Source organism: Amblyraja radiata, chromosome 25 (genome assembly GCF_010909765.2).
Source record: "Amblyraja radiata isolate CabotCenter1 chromosome 25, sAmbRad1.1.pri, whole genome shotgun sequence".
Lineage (NCBI taxonomy): Eukaryota > Metazoa > Chordata > Chondrichthyes > Rajiformes > Rajidae > Amblyraja > Amblyraja radiata.
The window spans coordinates 15,201,295-15,218,981 of record NC_045980.1 but is presented as its reverse complement, the minus strand read 5'-3'; the positions used below and the strand labels follow the sequence as shown (position 1 = coordinate 15,218,981).

The 17,687-nt window shown below is 40.2% G+C and overlaps 2 protein-coding genes across 2 annotated transcripts; one reads left to right on the top strand and one right to left on the bottom strand.

Moving 5' to 3' along the window:
- Positions 1-1,162: 1,162 nt before the first annotated feature.
- On the top strand, positions 1,163-5,927 carry b3gnt4 (UDP-GlcNAc:betaGal beta-1,3-N-acetylglucosaminyltransferase 4). Its single transcript, XM_033043226.1, has 2 exons — positions 1,163-1,503; positions 4,762-5,927. The coding sequence occupies exon 2, from the start codon at positions 4,834-4,836 to the stop codon at positions 5,914-5,916; it is 1,083 nt and encodes a 360-aa protein (XP_032899117.1). The 5' UTR covers positions 1,163-1,503; positions 4,762-4,833; the 3' UTR covers positions 5,917-5,927.
- A 3,588-nt stretch (positions 5,928-9,515) lies between these two features.
- On the bottom strand, positions 9,516-17,674 carry diablo (diablo IAP-binding mitochondrial protein). Its single transcript, XM_033043225.1, has 6 exons — positions 17,600-17,674; positions 17,345-17,447; positions 15,045-15,173; positions 14,439-14,549; positions 13,360-13,456; positions 9,516-10,004 (listed from the first exon to the last, which is right to left on the bottom strand). The coding sequence occupies exons 1-6, from the start codon at positions 17,647-17,649 to the stop codon at positions 9,778-9,780; spliced, it is 717 nt and encodes a 238-aa protein (XP_032899116.1). The 5' UTR covers positions 17,650-17,674; the 3' UTR covers positions 9,516-9,777.
- Between the last annotated feature and the right edge of the window lie 13 nt (positions 17,675-17,687).

The following is a 17,687-nucleotide window of genomic DNA, read 5'->3' as shown; positions in this document are numbered from 1 at the left end:
GTGTCTGGTGTTGTAAGGCAGTAATTCTACAGCTGCGCCATAGCTGCGCCTATGTTTTGCTGAAACATTATCTGGTTCGCTTTCTAAAGTTGCCTGAACATGCTGCGTGCATACAGCATGTTCTGTCTTTATCATCTTCATGTAAACATGCTTGGGGATCACAAACTTGGACTCAACAAGTGTGGTGAGGTGAGGGAGATAATGACAACTGTGGGCGATGGTATAAAACAAATAAAACTGATTCAGCTGCCCATGTACAATCCTCCCAATGTTCACTTTGATTTCCTTTCTTTGCAAACGGAAAACCTGCCTGTTTCTTCCAAGACTACAAAAATTTTAAAAGGTTTTTTTTCTGGCAGTAATCTAGTTTACCTATAACACAAAGCTAACGTTCTCTTTAAAGATGAAATAGGCTCCTAAAAAAATACTGCCTATTAAAACATGTATTCCAATCTGCTCATATATTATTTATGTCAGAATATTCCAGTTATGGTCTGCCACAAGATAAAGACCTCATTCATATTAATTTACTGAGATTGAATGGGGAAGTATGTACTTAGTTCTGACTCATGATTCTTTTCTGGTCTATTTGTTCAATTTTTAGCTTTTGATGTTCAACATTTCCCTTGCCTGCCTAGTCTTTCGTGACATTAATAACCACCCTGTTCCGCTACCATTATTTAAATACATTTTGCAACCTGCTGGCCTCTTAATTTCTTTGTTCAGTCCATGTGTGGTTTAACCTGGATTCTGTACATTTCTGACTGCTTCTGTGCTTCTGAAGCAAAACCTTCAGCTTCATTTTTAATCTTAGGGTCGTGTTCATCTGTGCTGCCGAAAGCTTTGCTGCTTTTACTTTCCAAGTAGTATAAGCTGCTGCATTATATTTTCTGATAATTAAACATCAGGAAAAGGAACATGTGCAGAAATGTTACAGGCGGGAAATTTAGGAGTTTAAGATAATGCAAATTTTTTTAGTGGAATATCTCCACTTTGCTGATGTTTGTTCCTGAACCAATGCACTTTCAGCATTTGCATCCTTATCTCCGATCTCCATAGTTACACACTCTCGTAATCCCTGAGGAATGGGGGCACAGTGCATGTCTCTACATTGCACTGACGTTACAGTTTCTTTGACATGCAGCATGCAAGTAAACAGCACTGAAAACTACCACAGCTCTTATCTCCAGGGTTTTGATTTATAATTGCCGGCTGATGGAGAGAATTGCAAAAACCCAGCTGAGCTGAACCATTAACAGGGTAAAATCAAGTCACACCTTTGATAATGCTTGACTCACTCCTCACAACTAAATATTGAACAACTAATCGGTGATATGGATTTTAAATTTTGATATTACAGAGTGTGGGCAGTCTTTGTTCTTTGTTAGTCGGTGTTAAATCAGGTAAAATGTAAGAGTCTAAAATCTTAAGCATTACTTTGAATTATTCTGCTGATTCATCACTATATCATTGGAGGAATATTATTTTGCAACATATTTTAAGGTAAGAGACCTATGATAATCTTTGAAAATGTTTTTCACTTGTTTTTGTGCAAACATGTTTACTGGTTATTTATATTTATGCTGCTCGACTTGATTTAAGGCTGAAAACTAGATTCAGTAATGCTGATTCATAAACGCATAAGGAAGTAATTGCATTTCATTACACTTTAGAGTTCCACGATGGGTGGAAGCAAAGATAATATTCTGGCACTGTGAGGAAATTTAATTCCTTCATGTAATGAGGATTTACCTCCATGAGCAGCAAAGCTTCATCAGAAATAAAACATCTGATCCAATTTCTTCTGTGGCTATGGAATAAAAATACATTTTGAATTGATTTACTAATGATGTTCCCTTATGAAAAAAATACCTCTGTCATCTGCTCTGTACTTTTTGCTTGAGATGATTCATTTATCTTTCTGTGGATCTGCGAGTGTGTGTGTGTGTGTGTGTGTGTGTGTGTGTGTGTGTGTGTGTGTGTGTGTGTGTGTGTAAGAGTGAGTGTGAGTGAGAGTAAGTGCACGTACATCTCTCAGTGTGTGCGTGCATGGCGTTCATTTATCAGTGAGGAAAATGTATTCTTCAGAGATATATTCAATTTAAATTATCAATAAGAGGCAGCACTAAAATCGGGGGAAGCGTTCCTATTTAACTATCTCCTTTGGGCAGTAATCTCGTATCAAAAGCAAGAACATTGTAAATTCAAATGCCACTCTGGTCATTCAAGGCCACTTTGCCCGGGGCTTCCAGTATATTTTTACGATGAGCAGCAGAATTAGTCCTGCCAGTTCAATCAACGCCACTTAAAATCTAGTCATTACTACATTGTTGAAACTTTCCACATGTTGTACAGCAGGAATATTTTACTCTAAAATAAATTTCATTGGCTGTGAAACACTTTGTGATTTCTGAAATTATTGTAGATCTTATAATAGCACTATGGTTGCTAGCAATTCCCACATACATGCAAGGGTCTGTCACTATATCTCAATACCAGAAAAGAATTAGAGGATCGATCTCTTCTAATGTTGAAAGTGAAAATAAAACTCCAAATGCTGGAGATGCAACAAAAGCCCCCAGGAAATGCTGGATACACTCAGCAGATCAGGCAGCATCACACTCAGCAGATCAGGCAGCGTCACACTCAGCAGATCCGGCAGCATCAGTGAACAGAGAATGTTTCAGCTTGAAGACCCTTTGATCTAATTGTTACGTAGTGCAAAAACCATAGGTGGCAAATCTTACTCAGGATGTGGTCAGTGGGTCAATGGAGTAGGTGGCAAACCTTTCTTAAATTGCACGTTGGAGAATTTTATTAGCCAGTATATATGGGGAAAGGGAGAGGAGCAGTGGGTTGAGAGTTGGAGAGAGTCATCAATATTGGATTTAATTGTAAACAATAAGACTGGAAGGAATTATCAAAGTCAAATTCTTCAATAAGACTCGTGGATGACTTAATTAGCCATCAGCAGTGAGTTTATTTTACTTGCACAAGGAGAGAGTATCACAATCAAAGGCTGCGATCACAACTCTAAAATTAAGCTGGTACAGCAGAGCATTTATACACCATAAAGATAATTACTAAGGTAGTACAAGGGTGGGGTAGATTGATCGGAAAGTACAGAATCTATACTTAACTTTTACATTACACAAAGGTCGAGACTTGTTGGCAATGGTAAAAAATAGCCTATTATTTTAGATGCTGAAACTTAATAGAGCAAAATGTCTGGAAACGTATATGAGGTGTAGTAGTGAAGGTGAAAGCGAAATAAGAAAAACAGTATTTATAAAAACATTGGAAAAGAAAATCCAAATATGTTTTCTCACTGCACAGAGGATAACTAAGGAAAGAATAGGGTCTATTGGTAACATAAAAGGTAATATGGGTACTGTCTTCATGAAAGGTTTACAGCTGTATTAATGGCAAAGGGAAATGATGTTAAATCTGTAGATGAAGAGGAAATGTGTGAAATACTGGATGGGATGAGAAGCTTAACAAAAAAAAGATGGTTTAGTAATTTAGCATTTGAAAATAGATAAATAGAACTAAATAAAATATAGACCTGGATGAAATATATATCAAGTTGTTAAAAGAAGCAAAGGAGAAAGTTACAATGGCTTTGATTATTCAATCACCTGTTGGTACAGGCGTGGTGCTGGAGAATTGGAAGGCAAACGGTGTGCTATTGTTTAAAAACAGAGGAAGGAATTAACTGAGTAATCACAGTCAAGTTAGTTTCAATTCTATGGTTAGTTTAAATTATTGGAAACAATACTGAGAGACAGTATATATCTTCTTTAGAAAAGCACAAATTAATTAAAGACAGCGTGGATTTAATAAGGAAAGGTCGTCTTACTAACTTTTGACAATATCCCACATGACATGTAGTCAAAGAGTGCATTGAGTGGATCCCAAATGGTTCAGTGGCTGGAGACCGAGAGTCACAGTCAATGAGTGTTCATCTCCAGAAGCCTCTCGCTAGTTGAGTTCCGCAAGGCTCAATACACTGTCCTTTGTTTTTTCCATTGTGTGCATTAATGATATAACCTTAGAGATAGGAGGCGTGATAAAGACATTTGCAGATGATGCAATGATTATTTATATATTTAACAGTGAGATCCAATGCTTTTGATTTCAAGAGTTTGTAGATGATTCAGTTGAGTAGGAAAGTGAACTGTGATCGTGTGAGGTGTGGTGTAACATCCTTGGGGGTGCAACAAGGCAAGGGACTGTACAATTTACCCCTTTTCCTTCCACCTAATAACCCTTTCTCTGGCTTCATATTTCACTCCTTTTTTCTCCTTATCTCAGACTTTTGTCTTTTTTTCATGTCTGCCCATTTGCCAATCACCCCATATCACCGGACAGGCTCTGTCCCACCCCGTCACTATTCCAGCTCCCTTCACCCTAGTACAATCTGTCTGAAGACGGGACCTGATCCTAAACGTTGCTGGTGCATGTTTTCCAGAGAGGCTGCCTGACCCGCTGTTACCTCAGTACTCTGTGTCTTTCAATGCACAATAAATGTGTTCATGCGCGAATAAAATAACAACTGGGAAATGTGTAAAGTCAATGAAATGATGAGCGGTAGCAGGACCTTTTGAAGGATGTATGTAAGATTTTTGTCGTCAATCTACTTATATTCAAGTTATTAATACAAAACTTATACATCACTAAGGGTGACTAAGAAAGCTGTTTGTTGATGTATGTAAGTGTCGAGTATCCTCATACTTAGTGTCTTATTTTGCTCCCTTGCAGAGACCACTGACGTCCTATCTCAGAATCATAGTGCTGTACATCACTACAGGCCCTTCGACTCAACCTTTCAGAATGATTTTAAGGAAAAATAGAAAAACACTATACTTTGCTCTGATGGCATCATTTTTTTTTCTGGTTTTCAAATGGCAAAGTGGAATATCAGCAAATGACAAAGATAGTGAATGGAAACACATTGCTACAATTCCTAAAGTTAGTAATGATGTGACTGAGACTACCCAATGTTTACCAAATAAAGCATACATCAACCAGACTGCAAAACTACCCAAGGTATACCAGAACTTCTTGGAATATAAACACTGCAGGACTTTCCAAACTCTGGTGAAACCAAAGGTATGCACTGATGAATTGTTCCTACTGTTAGCTATTAAATCTGAAGCTGCCAACATTGACAGGCGAGTCACAATTCGAAACACCTGGGGAAAAGCAGGAGTTATACATGGAGTTGAGATCAAACTAGTGTTTCTTTTGGGCGATTCCAAGAGGTTCCGAGGTCAGCCACTGCACCAATTGTTGGCGTATGAGATCAAGCGGTTTGGTGATATCCTTCAATGGGACTTTCAGGACAGCTTTTTCAACCTGACACTGAAGGAGATTCACTTACACCGATGGTTTGCTACAAACTGTCACTCAGCAAAGTTTGTTTTAAAGGGAGACGATGACGTCTTTGTGAACACATTGAACGTGTTGGAATATCTCAGGGGTTTTGATCCAAACAAGGACCTTTTTGTAGGGCACATTATTTACAATGCCAGACCAAAAAGGAATAATAAAATTAAGTATTTTATCCCTGAAATCATGTATAAACAGAAAACATATCCCGCCTACGCTGGAGGTGGGGGCTATATAATGTCCAGGAAAACTGTATTAGGTCTGCATAAGGCAGCAGGCAATATTGACCTTTTCCCAATTGATGACGTGTTTGTTGGGATGTGTTTGTTACAATTGAGAATAACTCCCATCTCACATATGGGCTTTAAGACACTTGGTGTTCCTAAAGCATTTGAATTCCATCCATGTTTATATAAAGACCTCATAGTGGTGCACAAACTGAATCCAGCTGAAATGTGGATTATGTGGAGTTTAGTGACCGACACAAAGTATAAATGCGCGAGGATACAGGGAGAAGGGCACTAGTGAATTTGAACGTCAAACTCTGAGAACAGAACAGAGCTGGCAAGGAGCTCAGTCTAAGTGCCTTTGATGCTGCAACAAGCAAGATTTTTCATTCCACCTGTGCCTCACTGTACCTGTGCCTATGACAATGAACATGAAAGTGAAAGCTGAGATACTTCAATACAATTTGGCACCTGAAGCACTGAAAGCAACAAGGGGGAGAATAACAAATGAAGGGTGGCATAATATGAACTGAATTTCCATATGCTGTGCATTTTGTGACAGTAGACTGTTGTAACTCCAAGGTCTAGCATTGTGCTTTCGACCGTTAGCTATTTCTGTGGGAAAAAATTGGAAATTCGTTTGGAACTTCAGGAAAACCTTAAATATGGGTAGCATAGGAATAATTGTTTCAATTAGAAATTCAACAGTCAAATGCGTTGACATTTCCTTGAAAATAATTGTAATACTTTTTCACTGCCTAGGTGAAGAGAATATTGGTGTGCCAGAAGTCTCTGGCTTCTACTATATTTTACTCTGCTTTTCTCTTATTCATTTAAACATACAGCATGGGAACTGACCCTTCAGTCCAACCTGCCAATGCCATTTATGGGCATGGGTTTTACAAGGGCAGAATGTACTGCCCATCCCAAGAGCCTTTGTGTAGATGGACTACAATTGGTGTAGTTGGTATACTGCTATGGCATTATTGGGGAGGGTGTTTGAAGACTCAGACCCTGGGTTGGTGATGGAATGGCTGTATATTTCCACATCAAGACCACGTGCGAGTGGGAAGGGTACCGGCTGGTCTGCCTGTCCTTCCAGGTATTAGATGTCACAGGTTTGTGGCGGGCTGTTGAATCTGCCTTGGCATGCAACTTGTATATACTGCAAATATCGGTGTTGGGTGAAATGAATGTTGGTGGATGAGATGGCATCAAGTGAGATGCCTTGATCTGGATGGTGTCAACCTCTGGAGTGTTGGTGAATCTGCATTCAGACCAGGCAAGTTGAGAGGAATCAGGAGCCACTAGGCTTTGTCCAGCCCCCACCTATATTCCAGCCCCCACCCACCCCACCCAACTACAATCAGTCTGAAGGGTCTCAATCCAAAACGTCACCCATTCCTTCCCTCCAGAGATGCTGCCTGTCCCGCTGAGTTACTCCAGTATTTTGTTTGTGTCTTCGGAGCCATTCACTGGATGATAACCGGTCTCTGACTTGCTCACATTTCACTACATTGAAGTCATTCCATTCCCCTACATTCCAGCACCAATTTTCTTTTGAGGGCGGCACAGCCGTAGAGTTGCTGCCTTACAGCGCTTGGAGGGCTGTCTGTATGGCGTTTGTACGTTCTCCCCGTGAGTTTCCTCCAACTTCTTTAGTTTCCTCCCACACTCCCAAAGACGTACAAGTTTGTAGGTTAATTAGCTTGTCCCAAGTGAGTGTAGGATTGTGTTAATGTGCGAAGTTGTACACTGGAATTTTGTCAAAGATAAGTTCAGTGTAGAATCATGCAGCTCACAGAAATTTTCAGCCATTTGGGTAGCACAGTGGCCCAGCTGATGCTTTACAGCCAAAGTGACCCCGGTTTGAACCTGATCATGGTTGCTGTCAGCGTGGAGCTTGCACGTTCTCTCTGTGATCCCATAGGTTTCCTCCAGATGCTCCAGTTTCCTCCAACATGCCAAAAAACTACAGGTTTGCAAGTTAATTGACCTCTTAAAAAAAAAATGCCCCTATTGTGTAGGGAGTGAATGATAAAGTGAGATAACATAGAGCTAGTGTGAGCAGGTGATCAAAAGTTATGTGGGCCCAAAGACCCGTTTTCATGCTCTCCAAACCAAATGAAACATTTGGAGGTAAATGTACTAAAAGGAAAAGGTGAGAAAGAGTTGGAGAAAGTTAGGCCACAGGTGGTGTGAAAGTGGCTTCTAAAGAAAGATAAGAACAATGGGTAACAACCAAAAACAGGGGGGCAATGGCTGGAGTAATGCCCAAAGAATGTCATGCAATTGAGGTACAAGTTATAATAAAGCTGACATTCCCAATATTACTTGAAATGTGTATCTATTCGTAAAATTTGTGAACATAACCCTTGAAAATTGATAAATAACTTCAATAAAAGAATAATGGTTGAAAAGGTTATTGACACGTTATGGAAAGGCACAACAGAAACTAAGATATCAACTACTTCTGATTCAAGTTTCTTCTGCCTTCAGGGAGACCTGCCTGTCGCGACGGTTGGTGAATTGCAGTGGATCTAGGCTTTGTCTGGGAGGCTGGAGTTCATGTGCACTATGATCAGCCTCTTGGAGCATTCCATGGTAACAATGGCAGAGTCGGCAAATGGTATTCATTAAGGAAGGTTGCCTTGGTTTTTCTTTGGCAGCTGGACCATAGGGGTTTCCTTAAAGCAGGTGGGAACCACAGATCAGAGTAGGAAGATGTTAAAGATGTCTGTCACTCTGCAGGTTCCGAGACGGTTGGGAACTCCATCCTGATTAATTGAGACACAATCCTGTCAGGGCAGGTGATGTGATTCCACCAACCTTCTGATCAAAATGACCACAGAGCTCGTCTGGGAGATGTGTTGCTGCCAGTGATTCAAATTTCTTCACCCAGAGGGAATTAAATCTTTGGAATTCTCCATATGAGACAATCAGAGAGGCTCAGTCATTGAATATTTTGTTCAGTTTGAAAGATTTTTGGATATTAAGAGAGCTGATGGATTATGGGGATAGTGCAGAAAAGTGGCATGGAGCCAAAATAGCATCCATAATCTAATGGTGGAGCACCGACAAAAGACCAATTATGTTTATATCCATATTTGTCAGACTGATTCTGGGCTTATAAAAAGGTCAAAGACCTTTCACAGAAAATGAGAGGTGATCTTACTGAAGCATAGCGTTCTAGAGCTCGACAAGGAAGGAACCAAGTGAATGTTTCCTCACAGCACGGACGTAGAACTGGATAGCAAAGTTTCACAAAAGGGGTGGTCACTATTTTAAAGAGACAATGATGAATTTCTTGTCAAATGTGGCTGATCCGTCCCAGACATCATATCCTTTGCTGTGACCGTTTCCTATGGCCTCACTTCCAGAATCATGCATAAATGTATCTACAGTACTTCCTCGTTAATCACCCCTGTGATCTAGCCTCCAGCTCCCAGGCTACTTTCTTGTATATTTGGTTTTTATATGTACATGTTTAAAAGAAAATTGTGACTATATAATAAAGGCACAGACTTTTGAAATGAAGATCTAGAAAGCAGATTCAATGATGGGACTGGTCCTTCCATCATGCTCGGCTCATTCTTTAACATAACTCAAAACGCACCGGAGAAACTCAGCGGGACAGGCATATTTGCGGAGGGAATGGACAGATGACATTTCCGGTCAGGCCCCTTCCTCAGATGCTTGAAGTCTGAACAGGGATCCCAATCTGCAATGTTGTCTGTCTATTCCCTCCACAGACGCTGGCTGACCCACTGAGTTCCACCAGCACTCTGTATTGTTCAAGATTCCAGCATCTGCAGTTTCTTATACCTAACAGACCTGTTTCAATGTATTTTTGGGGCCACAGTAAAATAGTGAAAGGTGCTTTGCAGTCATTAAAGATTTGTTAAATCCATGGGTTATATATTTATTATACACGATAGAATAGCTCATTCACATAATATCTACAACATTTTATAAAAAGATAGGAAGAATTATTATTAATGGACAATTAGTAATGTTTCAACAAAAATGACCTAGTACAAAATTATTGGTACAATTTACAAATGTTAGCACACCAGTTAACTTAAGCATACAATTCCACAGTCCATTTGATTCTAAAGGGTTGAAATCATTAAAGTCATATAAAATTATTAATTACGAATTAGTCTTCCCGCAGGTACTGTTCAGGTATTTCCTCATCATTTGTTGGTTGTATTGCAGTCCGCTGTGTGCCTTTAACTGAAGCCTCTTTCCCCTTTAGATTAATTTCTTCCACCTGAACTTCAGCCAATTTATCCTCAGCTTGCAGGGCCAATTGTTTTACCTCACCCACCTGACTCTGTGCCATCTGGATGTGTGTGTGCATAGCCACTGAGGCCAGATCTGCACCTGAAGAACAAAATTATAGGTAGGCTATTTAGAACACATTTGGCCCAAAGATTAATGGAAACTCACTCAAAATTTATTGTTATTGTAACATCGGGCAAAAGGTATAGAAGTGTGAAAATGCACACCTCCAAATTCATGGAGAGTTTTCCCCCAGCTGGTGAACCATTCTAACATCAACTAGATAACAGTCCTGAGCTACTATCTACCTTATTAGAGACCCTCAGACCATCTTTGATCGGACTTTACCTTGCACGAATCGTTATTCTTTTTATCATGTATATCTGTACACACAGGATGGCTCGATTGTAATCATGTACTGTCTTTCCACTGACTTGTTAGCCCACATTGACAGCTTTGCACGTGATAATAAACTAAGTAGGGATAAATGGTCAGAGAGTGAAAAACACAGTAACAAAATTGAGATTGAAAGTGGCAGCATTTGATTTTTTAGGCTCTGTAAATCCTTTTTAAACCATTGCCAGGATCCTACAGAGTCACAAAGATGGAAATACAACCCTCTTTCTAATTGACAAGAGTAAACAGAATTCTACATGCACTGGGCATCTCAAAAAGCTAGAAGATTTAGGTTCAACTAATTTCCAACATGACACAGGTTCACAAATTTACTCCTAAATAACTAATCCTCACCGGATGGCTGCTCTTAAACACACAAAACCTCAGATTGGATCGGCAAAGGCCTCCTCTGGTGTTGGGATTTTCATGCTGATACATTACAATTTAATACCAAATCTTAACCTCATCCCATGCTATCAATTATGGTCCAAGCAAGTAGCTTATAGTCAGTGTTTTTACTATCAGCTCCAGAAGCCAACAATATTTCAAAAGCAGTTCCTCATTCTCACTGTAAGTGTGATTAAAATGGCTCTCATGTTGAAAGACTGACCAACTACACCAAGGGCACAAACACTCAAACATAATGGTACCATTAAACATACCCATTTGTTCATGTAACATAATACCATAGAGAAACCTGCTACAAAAATCTCAAACTGTACCTAATCATTGTCCTTGTTTCTGATCCTATCCAGTCACTGAACTCACTAAAGTAGCAACAATAACTCGTATTTAAATGTGTACTTACCCCTTCTTGGCAACAGAACAAATCACAGCTCTTCAGTGCAGCCAATCTGTTAGTAACTGGAGCAGTCCCCTTAAATATCCTTAATGATGGCAAAGCCCAGTATACATAAGTGACAAGACTCAGCTGCTTGTAATTATCAGGATAACAAGTGGACAATTTACATCAACTACTATCGTAACAAAGCCAGCCTTAAACAACATCATTTACTGCAGGTGATATCAAGAAACCAATGAAAGCACGGACAAGGCTAAAGCAAAAACCAAGACAACACCCTTGTTCTGATACAAACTCTTATTCCAGCACTGCTGAAATAGCAGATACCTACACACCCTGTTCCCAAATGGCATGACAAACCCAATCTGACCAATTAACACCTCATCAATATACCTTCAAATCTCAGTAATAACCTGATGTTCAGCTCATTTTGCAATGGAATCATTCAGCTTCAGAACTCATTGCAGCCTCAAACAACTGGCTTTCAGAAGTGGTAGGGTTGCGGGATGGGAATCGGTGCGGGCCGAGACCAGGAGCAAGGCGAAGGATGACATCAAACGGGTCATGGCAGCTATTGATAAAGTACGGAAATGGTAAGGGAGAAATTTAAAAAAAACACCCGAAGGAAATAGATGTTTAACAAAAAAAGGGGGCCGGCGATTGCTCCATGTCCGTGTCGGAGGAGGGAGGGAGGGGGGGAGGAGGATGGTTTGACCTCTTTCCCCTGACTCAGTCTGAAGACTGGTCTCGACCCGAAATGTCACCTATTCCTTTTGTCCAGAAATGCCGCCTGACCCGCTGCATTTTGTGTCTATCCTTTATGCATTTTGTGTCTATCCTCAGCCTGATATAGCAGAATCTCCCTGAATTGGCTTGACGCCATGACTGAAGTCAGTTACGGAAATGGCGCTGAAGCTAACCCATCACCTAATACAACTTTTTCGCTGAGTGAACCATCTTGCTCCGCTCCATGATCTTTGGTGGTAAGGGAGGAAGTCTCCACAGGTCAAAGACATGCATGGAACAAAAGGAAGATAGCTGTGTTTTCTGGGAGGCCAATCACCTTGGGGTTAGGGCAGGTTCTTCAGTTTAGCCTTCATCAGCTGCTTCTTCAATGCTATTGCTTAATCACTAGATTGGAACTGGGATAGATACTAATGATTAAATAATTTTCAGTAAACCAGCATCTTCAGTTCCTGTATACATAGTTTCCAGTTCCATTGAAACCCCTCAGGTAATGAACAAGTCTGAGCATGCATATTGCAAGACCAAGATGATACTCCAGTTTAGATCTATAAACAACTGCACTCCTCACCTCCAGTCCAATAGCAATTATAGATGGGCAACAAAGACAACTTGCTAGGAATTAATTAAAACTACACTTTTCCAATAGCCAGATTCCCAATTTTTATTACCTTGCCATTGGTTATTGTACATTCAGTTAGTTAGGCCCTTAACCCTGGAGATCTCTTGGCCTCTCTGCTTCTTCTGATCTGTGACTACCTGCCCCAATCTCTATGTAGCTCAGCATCAAATTATTTGACAATGTTTTTTGGCAATGCATTCAATAAAGTTGAAGTTCCTAAATGCAATGGTTCCATCATATGTCTAAGTTACTACTGACAGGTGTGTATCAAACATCTACTGTATAATAAGTTTCAAATCAAACTGCCTTTCAGCTCTAGCAAACCAATTCAACCCCCCCCCCCCCCCCCCCCCCCCCCACCCCCCCCCCCCCAAGTGGAGCTTGCATGCTCAATGACCACATGGGATGCTCTGGTTTCTTCCCAAATCCCAAAACATATGGGTTAGCAGGTTAGATGGTTCACTGTAAATTGTCTCAAGCAAGTGGAAGGATCTGTGCGAGTTAATGGGAACATGAGGCATAGATACGGTAGATAGTCAGAACCTTTTCCCCAGGGTGGGAATGTCCAATGCTAGAGGGCATTCGAATCAACAGCACTAGAATCACTTTATTGGGAAAATGAGTGAGGAGTGGGATCACTGTGAACAGGCATAGACTCGATTGGCTGAACTGGCTTTGTTCGACGTCATAAGGAAATATGGAAATTCCTCAGCAACATTACATGTAATTTTACACGGTCCAGCTAGTTACACTACAAGTCAAATTGAAATATAATTTTTTTTAATTACAAGAATTTTTCATTTAAATCATTTGCTAAAATAGAACATTTTATGAATTTGCATTAAATATCACACATCTGAATAAAGTGACTGTAGGTGCACCATACACAATACCTGTTTGATACGCAGCCCCTGCTGCCATTTCGGACAGGTGGACTGCGGTCATCCACTTGGTCTCAAAGCTGAGATACTTCTCCTGCTTCTCCTTCACCTGCAATTGCCCAACAAAAGACATCACACATTATGAACAACTTATATAGAAATAATAACATACAATTGTATGCTTCATTGTAAAGACGTTTGGACAGGTACATGGATAGGAAAGATTTAGAGGGCAGGTGGGACTATGGCATCTTGGTCAGCATAGGCAACTTGGGCCGAAGGGTTTGTTTGTTTTCTTTCTCTCTATCACATACACAGAAAGTTGTGGTGGAAAGATGTTATTCATTGGGTGCATGCAGTCATCAGTTAGGACATTGAGTACAAGCGTCAGGGAGCCATGTGGAAGCTTTATAAGACTTTGTTTAGGCCGGTGTGTTGGTGGTAAGGAAAAATTGGACAGAGATGGATTGTTTTCTCTGGAGCGTCAGAGGCTGAGTGATAAAAGTTTATAAAATTATGAGAGGCATAGATAGGGTAACCTGTTAGAATCTTTATTCCCAGGATGGAAATGTCTGAACTAGAGGACAGTCTGAAGTGTTCCAACCCAAAGCATCTCTAGAGATGCTGCCTGACCTGCTGAGTTACTCCAGCATTTTGTGTCTATCTTGTACAAGAGGGCATAAATATGTTTTAGGTGAAAAGGGCAAAATTTAAAGGAGATGTGCAGGGCAAGGAGACATTCAAGAAGCTATGGACTTGGACCCCGATATACCTATGTACAAATGAGAGTGGGTTGGTGCAATTTTGTTCCCAACTCAAAAATGCATCAATTTTCAAATCAGATTGTCAAATACCACCGGCTATTGTGTACATAGAATACCACTGGCTAGTTACATAGAATAACTAGTAAAGAAATGAAAATCTCTTCACAGTCGGAAATAAAGGTCTGGATAGAGGAAGATTTATCTTGGAGTAGATTATAATATGTGGGGAGCTTTGGTTAATGAAAGTGCAAAGCTGAAAGAGAGAAACGTGTCCTGCCTGTAATGGTTTTAAAACATACAAATTTGAGATGACATTTTGAAAAGTACCTTAACACGAGCTTCGATTATGATCTGCCAAATAGCACCTTCTTCCTTTTCACTTATCTGACCACTTAGACCATTATACCTCTTTTGAAGGGAGATCAGAATGTAGATTGCCTGGAACAGACAAACTTAATTCTTTAAAAAATACACATTAAATCCAAGTTTCCTTAATCTAACAAAGAGCTATTTAGATGTGTTTTGAATATTTTAAATTGTATTTTTAGAGTAACCTTACTCATTAAATACTGGTATTTCCATTTTATTTTTGTTGAGTTTCATCTGTGTTGCAGATTCACTTGGCCATCTGACCTCCCAAATTCAGCAGACATAAACGGAAAACCAATCTTGTCAACCACCACAAAGAATGTAGGATGCAGCAAGTTTTATTTCACAACTTCAATACAGGAATTTTAAAAAACAGGCTCTACTGGCTTGTCGTCTCCCATCAGAGGAGTGAAAGGAAGTTTAAAATACTGAAATGTACCACTGCTCTGGCCTGGAAAATGTAGGAAGCGGTGTAATGATAACCTCTGAGGGAGGAAAGACACAAGGATTGTAACTTTACTATTCTTACCCAAATATAAAGCAAAAATAAATGTTTCACTGTACCTTAGTATATTCTATTAAAGCATCACTTAGTGCGAGAGTAGTTTGTGACAGAAAGGTATTGGCACCATCCGTAACCAATGACACTGCCCGTTTAATTAAATCTTCATGATTGAGAGATGTAGGTTGATGCTGTAGCAGGAAATACACCATTTTTAGAAACAACTCTCTCCACTTGGAAGAAGTTGCAGCAACAATTTGTGAGAATTCAAAGCCAAACAAATAATCACATAAACAGTTCATTGTATAATATTTGAATGAAATAGTTTTATTTAGAAAATGTTATTGGCACAAATCACTGTTTTGGGCAACTGTATTTATGATGGACCGTAAACTTAAATTTACAAAAATATAATGAAAAAAATTATTAGATTTAGCAAATGTATCAATCGCAAACAAATTAATTAATTTAAATATCACACCACAAGTAAAAAAAAATGTAATTGCCAAAAGATACCAATAGGTATGTGGGAGAGTTTAAAAAAAAAATCTTTATTGGTTGAAATGTCATTGCAACAAGAATATTCCTATGTTTAAAATATCAATATTCACCACCTGTAAGCAATGTTAGTCTTCTTCTAAGACGTGTGTGTCTTGCTGATAAAATTTGTTATTTCTAGACTGCATAAATTATGTGTAATGTGACTCTGGATAACATCAGAGGTAAAAAAAAAGCAACTGTTCTAGTCAAATGATATGATTCTTTTGATCAAAAACAAATCAAACCACTTTAAAAGGACTAGTAAATGCAAGATATTGCTTTTAATTATGACCTAAAGTCATACGTGATAAATTTCTGCTGGAGTAATACCTTGCAATCCTATGCAACCACCCAGAGAAAGAAAATGGTGTTCTTATGATTACAATGGGGATTAGATGTTAATATGAATTCATAGTTATAGCACTATTGTCACCATAGGCAGCATGGTGGCGCAGCAGTAAAGTTGCTGCCTTGCAGCGCCAGAGACCCGGGTTCGTTCCTGACCACAGGTACTGTCTGTATGGAGTTTGTACATTCTCCCCATGACCTGCGTAGGTATTCTCTGGTTTCCTCTCACACTATAAAGATGTACAGGTTTGTAGGCTAATTGGCATGGTAAAAATCGTAAATTGTCCCTAGTGTGTGTAGGATGGTATTAGTATGCAATGATCACTGGTCGGTGCGGACTCGGTAGGCTGAAGGGCCTGTTTCCGCACTATCTCTAAACTAAACTGAACTAAATAACAAAACAATAAGTTTGCCACTCAGCCCATTAAGTCTGCCCCACCATTTCAATATCATAGCGGATCTGCCACAGGTATCATCTCCTGCTCTGTGACAGCTAGGCACAGTTGACCAGAGAGGATGATGCGAAATAATGTAAAAATCATACATTTGGGGGCTGTAAGAGGGGGAAATCTCACAAATGAACGTTCAACAAAATTCAGTCCCATTGGAAATGAACAAAATGTCATACTGTGCTAATGGAGAGAGAACTGCCAATATTACAGCAAAACTGTTTTTTTGGTTAATTTATTGTATTTTGATTATACATTATCTGCATGTTATTACAATTACATGACTGCTAAGCTGCAGCAAACAAGAATTTCATTGTTCTATTGTCAATACATATGAGAACTAAACCCTCTTGACTTGCGGCCCTTGCACTTTTTTATCTGCACATTCCCTATAGCACTCTCTCCGTTTACATTCTCTTTGTAAGTTTCCTCCACTTCAAGTGTATGGTTTCATGGTCCTCATGTATGGTATGATTAGCCTGGATAGCACAAAATAAGATATTTCACTGTAGGTGATAATAATGCCAAGATATCCAACTGGACTTCTCCCAAACATTAAACTTCGGTAACGTCAGACAGAACCATTCAAGGGTCTGAACTACTTGTAGAAGCAAAACACAAAGTGCTGGAGGCATTTAGCAGGCCAGTCAGAAGGGAATGAACAGAAGATATTTTGTCCAGCACTTTGTGTTTTATTCGTGACTTCAGCATGTGCAGTGAATCAACTCGTTGCAACTCCTATGCCTTTTGTTTGTTCTGCTTTTCACGCACTTGCTTCCTCAATCAGACACAATTTCATTTCACTGCTTATCAGCTCACAACATCCTATTAACAAGGTAGATCCAAATCATATGTTCCGTACGCCTAAAGTGTTTGAGGGATTTGATTTTGACGTTTGATTTTGAGAGCCAAAACTATAGACGAGTTTTGAATGCTGCCCCAGGCCACTTGTTGCCACTTGACGACTGTGGGAGAAGCACCTTGGAAGGGTCATCACAGGATGCCGCGGCCCGCAGTCAGTGTACCTGGACAACGGGGACAGCGGCCAGCGTTGCTCCCAGCCCCAGCGCCACTTGCTGCCACCTTCCAGCGGGGATCCTGCCGTGGGACAAGGCCGAGGGGAAGCACCTAGAACAGGACAGAAACAAGCACGGATGATGGAGCTGCAAGTCGGGGCTTCCACCCTCGGGGACCGGCGCCCGCCCCACACACACACACACACACACAAAGCGAGGGGTGGTGACGGTGGTGACGAGGGGGGGCGCGCGCCGGCTGCTCACCTGCTCCAACGGCTGCAGCGACGCAACAGCGCGCGGAACGACGCGGCCATTTGTCTCCGTTGCGTGCGACGTCACCGCGTCGCCGTTT

What these genes read in the sequence shown, in the direction of transcription:
- diablo (XM_033043225.1), bottom strand. Translation starts at nt 17,649, where the DNA reads ATGGCCGCGTCGTTCCGCGCGCTGTTGCGTCGCTGCAGCCGTTGGAGC. An exon ending in CTTTAATAGAATATACTAAG is followed by an intron (nt 14,550 to 15,044) that starts GTACAGTGAAAC and finishes TGTCTGTTCCAG; the next exon opens with GCAATCTACATTCTGATCTC. An exon ending in AGGGGCTGCGTATCAAACAG is followed by an intron (nt 10,005 to 13,359) that starts GTATTGTGTATG and finishes TTTGTTCTTCAG; the next exon opens with GTGCAGATCTGGCCTCAGTG.
- b3gnt4 (XM_033043226.1), top strand. Translation starts at nt 4,834, where the DNA reads ATGATTTTAAGGAAAAATAGAAAAACACTATACTTTGCTCTGATGGCA.